The 7,952-nt window shown below is 50.5% G+C and overlaps 1 protein-coding gene across 1 annotated transcript; it reads left to right on the forward strand.

Moving 5' to 3' along the window:
- Window positions 1–2,821: 2,821 nt before the first annotated feature.
- DMBX1 (diencephalon/mesencephalon homeobox 1) lies at window positions 2,822–7,470 on the forward strand (the record flags this gene model as incomplete). Its single annotated transcript, XM_082275992.1, has 4 exons — window positions 2,822–2,975; window positions 3,518–3,696; window positions 4,750–5,104; window positions 6,330–7,470. 4 exons carry the CDS (start codon window positions 2,822–2,824, stop codon window positions 6,728–6,730), a joined length of 1,089 nt encoding a protein of 362 aa, XP_082132118.1. The 3' UTR covers window positions 6,731–7,470.
- Window positions 7,471–7,952: the final 482 nt, after the last annotated feature.

Raw genomic sequence — 7,952 nt, forward strand, 5'->3', positions numbered from 1 at the left:
GTGTCAGTTGGAGTGGGTCAGTCAGGGAGGGGTCAGTCGGAGTGGGTCAGTCAGGGAGGGGTCAGTCGGAGTGGGTCAGTCAGGGAGGGGTCAATCAAAGTGGGTCAGTCAGGGAAGGGTCAGTCTTAGAAATGTCGGTCAGGGAGGGGTCAGTCGGAGTGGGTCAGTCAGGGAGGGGTCAGTTGGAGTGGGTCAGTCTGGGACGGGTCAGTCTTAGAAATGTTGGTCAGGGAGGGGTCAGTTGGAGTGGGTCAGTCTGGGACGGGTCAGTCTTAGAAATGTTGGTCAGGGAGGGGTCAGTCAAAGTGGGTCAGTCAGGGAAGGGTCAGTCTTAGAAATGTCAGTTATGGAGGTGTCGGTTGGAAAGGGTCAATGAAAACAGAGGTCAGTCAGGGAGGGGTCAGTCGGAGTGGGTAAGTCTGGGAGGGGTCAGTCTTAGAAATGTTGGTCAGGGAGGGGTCAGTCGGAATGGGTCAGTCAGGGAGGGGTCAGTTGGAGTGGGTCAGTCAGGGAGGGGTCAGTCGGAGTGGGTCAGTCAGGGAGGGGTCAGTCTTAGAAATGTCAGTCAGGGAGGGGTCAGTCGGAGTGGGTCAGTCTGGGACGGGTCAGTCTTAGAAATGTCGGTCGGGGAGGGGTCAGTCGGAGTGGGTCAGTCAGGGAGGGGTCAGTCGGAGTGGGTCAGTCAGGGAGGGGTCAGTCGGAGTGGGTCAGTCTGGGACGGGTCAGTCTTAGAAATGTCGGTCGGGGAGGGGTCAGTCGGAGTGGGTCAGTCAGGGAGGGGTCAGTCGGAGTGGGTCAGTCAGGGAGGGGTCAGTCGGAGTGGGTCAGTCAGGGAGGGGTCAGTCGGAGTGGGTCAGTCAGGGAAGGGTCAGTCTTAGAAATGTCAGTCAGGGAAGGGTCAGTCTTAGAAATGTCAGTCAGGGAAGGGTCAGTCTTAGAAATGTCGGTCGGGGAGGTGTCAGTTGGAGTGGGTCAGTCAGGGAAGGGTCAGTCTTAGAAATGTCAGTTATGGAGGTGTCGGTTGGAAAGGGTCAATGAAAACAGAGGTCAGTCAGGGGGGGACAGGGAGGGGCTCCCCTGGTTTATACTGGAAAGTTCTGGAAGCTACCTGGGACTGCTGGCTGCGTCTGGCGGTAGAATAGGAAATGCGTTGTACCTGATTCCGGGATTAGTGAGCGATGACAACACAATCGGAGCTTTTGGAAAAAAGACACTTTATAAAATTGGAGAGAAATCTCAGTGATTGTCCTCCTGGGCTGTAATAACACGAGGAGGGAGTATACAGTATTACGTTACGGCGGCTTTGTGTGCTGACATTCTGTGTGTGGTCTGATTTACCCGCAGGTGGGCCGCAACCACGGGGGGAACGATGCGTCCTCTGAACAATCAGGAGTTGTGTTACCGCTGACAGTTCACCCACCTTCCACCTACCTCCGCCTGTCTACTGCTCCTATACCTGTGCTGGGAATATAGGGGACCTATATGTGAGCGTATGAGATCAACTATATATGTGCCCTGATAGCGCAAGTCTATGAATACAGTATATATATATAACCAGGAGATAGAATAGTGATTGGGATAATACAGGGTATATACTGTAGGTGGGTGATTATGATAATAGAGACTTATAGATAGGTGATTATGATTTTATATATGGTTTGTGGGTTGGTACACCTCATTGGCCTTTGTTACCATCCTAAAGACAATACACGGTCATTATCCTAAAGACAGTATGGGGTCATTATCCTATAGGCAGTATGGGGTCATTATTCTCCGGACAGTATGAAGTTACCATCTTATAGCCAGCAGGAGGTCTCCATCAAATAGATAGTATGGGGTCATCATCCTATTGACCACCTGGGGAACTACAATTCTCATCATGCTTAGTCATGTCTGTGACTTTTAGAGTTTTACAAAGCCTCATGGGAAGTGTAGTTCTACAACAGCTGGAGGGCCGTAGTTTGAGAATCCCTGCTTTAGACAGTACACAGGTGATGTCATGGCGGACCCAGGTGATGTCATGGTGTACACAGGTGGTGGTGATATTAGTAAATGAGGTGTAATATTGTCAGTTTCCATGTTCTGTTCTATGAAATATTTGATGATTTCAGACCGGCTGAACTCGTTTCTTGGGGAAATTTGCTGGAATAAATCGCTCTTTAATTGATTCTTCACACGGATAAAACAACTCTGAGAGGCTGTGATTTGTTAGCTGAGAGGAGCGCACATGGCGGATAGGATGTCCTAAGAGGAGAGAGAGGAGAGAGGAGAGAGAGGAGAGAGAAGAGGAGAGAGAGGAGAGAGGAGAGGAGAGAGGAGAGGAGAGGAGAGAGAAGAGGGGAAAAAGTGAAAGAAAGAGAGAGAGAAGAGAAGGAGCAGAGAGAGAGGACTAGAGAGATAAGAAAAGGTGAAAACAGGAGGAGAGAGAGGAGAGGAGAGGAGTGGGAGAAGAGAGACAGAGGAGAATAGAGGAGTAAGAGAAGAGAGATAAAGGAGAGGAGAGGAGTGAGAAAAGAGAGAATAGAAGAGAGGAGTGAGAGAAGAGAGACAGAGGAGAGGAGAGGGAGAACAGAGACAGAGGAGAGAAGAGGAGTGGGAGAAGAGAGAATAGAAGAGAGGAGTGAGAGAAGAGAGACAGAGGAGAGGAGAGGAGAGGAGAGGAGAGGAGAAGAGAGACAGAGGAGAGGAGAGGAGAGAGAAGAATATAGAAAACTTTAGTAAATGTAAAGGAATTGATGATTATTTCTGTTTTTGTTCGTCTTTGGTGTAAATTGTGGAATGAACGTTCGATGCGTTTTGTCCCCGCAGGCCCCGCCCCGCCATGCAGCATTACGGAGTGAACGGATATTCGCTGCACGCAGTCAATTCGCTGAGCGCCATGTACAACCTGCACCAACAAGCAGCGCAGCACGCCCAGCACGCCCCGGATTACCGCCCCTCTGTGCACGCCCTCACCCTGGCCGAGAGATTGGCTGGTAAGAATTATGTGACCGCCAATTTTCAGTGGGAGGAGCTGATGGGATTGGTTCCCTCAGAGTAGCACAGGCCACCTTTTACCGCCAATAAATATTCTGCGGGATGATGAGCAATGGGGTATGATGGGGATTGCAGATGGCGGTAACCTGGGACAACCAATAGGATTCTTCTCTATTCCCCAATATAAGACATCTGATTGGTTGCTTTGGGTGACTCTTTTTTCTTTTCAATAATAGTGAGTTTTCTTTTCCCATTGACCTAAAATCCTGAGATTCAGCACCGGCGGAAGCTTTCTGTACTGAGAAGTGAGAGGAGACCTTTTATTAAACTGTCCAATGAAAGTCTTCCAGGTGCCACCATGTAGGTGTAAGCCCCGCCCACTTTCAGGTGAACGTTCTATAGCCGGAGGGGAGGAGACGGGAAGGATAATTTAGATGTAGACAGTGAGAACAGCATTAGTGATTGAATATCTGTGTGGCTCCGCCCACTTCCTGTAATTAAATTGGCCCTATTTTATCTTCCAACGGCTGTACATTTCAAGACATCATTTTGGAAGCTCGCTATGGATCTCAGCATCGCAAACAGAGAAGAAGTCGCACCGCATTCACAGCTCAGCAGCTGGAGGCGCTGGAGAAGACGTTTCAGAAGACGCACTACCCAGATGTGGTGATGAGGGAGCGATTGGCGATGTGCACTAACCTCCCTGAGGCCAGAGTACAGGTACCTACCTCAAGGTTGGGGTCATGGGAACCCGGGTGCAGGTACCTGCTTGAGGGTTGAGGTCATAATAGGCTATGGTACAGGTACCTACCTCAGAGTTGGGGTCATGGAAAGCCAGGGTGCAGGAACCTACCTAAGGGATGGGGTAATAGGAGTCAAGGGTACAGGTACCTACCTCAGGTGGGGTCATGTGGGATCAGAGTACAGGTACCTTTCTTAGGGGTAGCGTCATGAGAGGCCAGAGTATAAGTACCTTTCTAAAAGCTGGGATCATGGGAGGCGGGAGTACAGGTAACTACCTCATGGGTGGGGTGATAGGAGGCCAGAGTACAGGTAACTATGTTAGGGGTGGGGTCATAGGAGGCTAGAGTATAAGTACCTTCTTCAGGGTTGGGGTCATGGGAGACCAGAGTACAAGCAACTACCTCAGGGATTGGGTCCTAGGAGGCCAGATTACAGGTAACTACCTCAGGGGTTGGGTCCTAGGAGGCCAGATTACAGGTAACTACCTCAGGGGTTGGGTCCTAGGAGGCCAGATTACAGGTAACTACCTCAGGGGTTGGGTCCTAGGAGGCCAGATTACAGGTAACTACCTCAGGGGTTGGGTCCTAGGAGGCCAGATTACAGGTTACTACCTCAGGGGTTGGGTCCTAGGAGGCCAGATTACAGGTAACTACCTCAGGGGTTGGGTCCTAGGAGGCCAGATTACAGGTAACTACCTCAGGGGTTGGGTCCTAGGAGGCCAGATTACAGGTTACTACCTCAGGGGTTGGGTCCTAGGAGGCCAGATTACAGGTAACTACCTCAGGGGTTGGGTCCTAGGAGGCCAGATTACAGGTTACTACCTCAGGGGTTGGGTCCTAGGAGGCCAGATTACAGGTAACTACCTCAGGGGTTGGGTCATGGGGGACCATAGTACAAGTACCTTCTTCAGGGGTGGGGTCATGGGTTGATGAGATTCAATACAATGGGGAGTCTTATATCTCGCCAGCATTCTGAGACCAATAATTGTGATGATTATTCTTCATTGGTAGCGGTTTACTTCCTTTGCAGGTCTGGTTTAAGAACCGAAGAGCCAAGTTCCGCAAGAAGCAGCGGAGTCTCCAGAAAGAGCAGCTGCAGAAACATAAAGACTCTGAGGTCAGCAACAGTGAAAGCAAGGCAGACCCCGCCCCCGCAGAGCCGACAACTCCCAGCCATGACTCCACCAAACCACATACTTCTCTGAGTGAGGCCAGCGTGGAGCTGAACCTAACCTTGTCAGAGCAGTCAGCCAGCGAATCCGCAGCTGAAGACCAGACCGATAAGGAGGAGGAGACCAAAAGTCCACAAGAAGACACAAAGACGGAGAAACCTCTGATTTCCGATTCCAAAACTCCCAACTACAAGAGAGCAAGTCCCAAAACAGGTCAGCCTGAGCTCTATATCTGTATGTGGGGGCCACACGGTACATAAAGAAGCCCAATGTATCTAAATGTGGAGGCTTTTATAAATATCCACACACGGGGCGCCATGTTAGACTGACTCCAGGTGGAACAGTAAGATACGGGGGTTCAGGAGGTTCCTTCTGGACTTCTGTAAGCGCAAGGGACGGATATAGAAATTAATCTGTATAAAGGAGGGTCCTCCATATAAAGGAGGATCGGCCCCCAACTCTTATCCAGGGCCCCTTAATGTTCTCCTTTCAGTAACATTTACAGATATAGATTCTAAAAAGTCATAATACACCCTCACCATTCAGATCAGGAACTGTGCCCAGGCTGAGAGGAGCATTTGTGGGAGTATGATGTCATCATTCTGCAGCAGTAAGGAGGACAGATATCCCCTAAGGGTCCATACCGGGTACTGACAGGTCAGAGTGAGGGACAGCAGGGGCTGAACTGTATAAGACTGTGATAGATATTTACATTGGCATGTCACAGAGAGAGAGAGACAATGGGGATTAAACTGTGTGGAGACTGGATTGTTACACTGGTAGGTCTGAGAGTGAGGGGAAGCAGGGGCTGAACTGTGTAAGACTTTGATAGATTGTTACACTGGCAGGTCTGGGAGTGAGGGGAAGCAGGGGCTGAACTGTGTAAGACTTTGATAGATTTTTACACTGACAGGTCAGAGAGTGAGGGGAAGCAGGGGCTGAACTGTGTGAGACTTTGATAGATTTTTACACTGACAGGTCAGAGAGTGAGGGGAAGCAGGGGCTGAACTGTGTAAGACTGTGATGGATTTTTACACTGGCAGGTCAGAGAGTGAGAGGCATTGGGGGTGATCTGTGCGACACAATGCTGTACACACGTCCCGAGCATACAGGTTACAGCAGACAGCTGGGTTTACATCTTTGAGCTGGCATCTCAGTCCAGTCCAGATATGGCCCTGGATGATGCCTGAACAAAGATGGCACTGTCCTTATGGAGAGGAAAGCACTTGAAGCAGTTGTCATAGATATGTCAGGGAGATTGAGAACAATTGATGTAGAAGAATGAAGTGAAAGGTTTCCAGTCTGCAGACACTAACCGGAAATGGGCCCCTGGTATGCAGTTGGTTTATCTCTCCTTAGCCATGACAGATTGTTCGTTGTGTCACCTTCGTCTTGTTGGAATCATTGATCTGTAAACTCCATGTTGTTTGTGTTGCAGAGTCTCCAGTCAGCTCCTCGATGGCGGCCTCCTCCAGCAGCTGCCTCCCTCCGACTCACTCCTACTCCTCGTCTCCTCTCAGCCTCTTCCGCCTGCAGGAACAGTTCCGCCAGCACATGGCCGCCACCAATAACTTGGTCCATTACTCTTCCTTCGACATGGCCAGTCCCCCCACCATGCCCTACCTAGGGATGAACGTGGGCATGGCGCCGCTCAGCTCTCTGCACTGCCAGTCCTACTACCAGTCCTTGTCTCATGCCCAGCAGGTCTGGTCCTCCCCCATCCTGCAGACCTCTGGGGCTCTTCCCAACCTCAACAGCAAGACCACCAGTATTGAGAACTTGAGGCTGAGAGCCAAGCAGCATGCGGCCTCACTTGGCCTGGACACCTTACCCAACTGAGTGCGGGTGATTGGCGGCATTGGCCCCATGGACTTGTGTGACGCTATTCTGTGCGTGGAGCCGGCCGAGGAGCCGACCCCGGCACTAGAGGAGCCTCCGGACATGTCATTGGAGACGGTGTCATTCTGTGAATGTATTGATGTGTCGTGTCACCATTGTCGGTAACCCATGGACCCCTCCTGACCCCACCATGCTACCTACGTGTTTCTTGTGACTGGACACAACCTGTAATCTTATCTATCGTTATTGTGAAAATTGCACTAAGCCTCCGCGCCATACATGAACCTTTCCCACTTAAAGTGACATTCCACCGACATCAGCTGAACGTTGTCCTCCGCCATTCGGGGGTGACCTCTGACCCTTTAATCGTTCCCCTTATTTTCTGGGAAGCGAAGCGGACATCGGCGCTCAGGGTTAAACGGCGCAGTACAGAGACTTATGGAGAGCTGGCTTCATACTACATGGAAGGAAAATTCCCTGGTGTGCCGGTGAAATAGGCGGAAATGCCCTTGAAATGTGAGGCAGCCGTGTAGTGTGATAGCGGTGAGCGTGAATTGGTCCCGGGTGACGGATCCAGAAGTAATGTACAGAGAAGTGCCCCGGGGTGGTGCAGAGGTTACGCTGTTATAATGTCTTTCAAACCCTCAGCTTCCCTCGCCTGATCGCCAAGAAAGAGCTTTACTGTATATATGATAGCCGAGCGGCCTGCCGCCAAACGCCGCCATTTCCACGCCAAACAAAACCCCCACAATAAAAAAACCTAGAGTGTCAGCTCCTCCGGTGCAGGGACTCCCCATCCTTCCCAGCACCAGAAACACGGACTGGTCAATCTCACCTAAATATAGAAGACTTTCCCCGCGACTGGACGCCATCCAACGCCAATTCACGCTCTTCCGCTACACCAGCAGATTAGCGATCTTCTCCCTGTACAGACCATTCCCCTCCCCCCTCATTGTACGTTTTATTGTATTTATAAATGAATGTGTACAGACGGGCTCCGCCCATAAAGACGGATCGCCGCTGTAAATAAAAAAATCATCAGAAATTACGCCAAAATCTCTGCGTTTCCTTCTGTTCAAAATGAAATAAAACCGCTGATATCATCTCCGGTCTTCTCGTCTCTTTCTGATGGAATTTGGGGGTTATTCATTAAAAAAACCAGGAACATCGGCAACTCCGCTCCCTGCAGCGACCAATCAGGTGCCAGGTTCTGATTTTTAAT

The sequence above is a fragment of the Pelophylax lessonae genome (genome assembly GCF_965119305.1).
Source record: "Pelophylax lessonae genome assembly, contig: HAP1_SCAFFOLD_152, whole genome shotgun sequence".
In the NCBI taxonomy this organism is placed as follows: domain Eukaryota; kingdom Metazoa; phylum Chordata; class Amphibia; order Anura; family Ranidae; genus Pelophylax; species Pelophylax lessonae.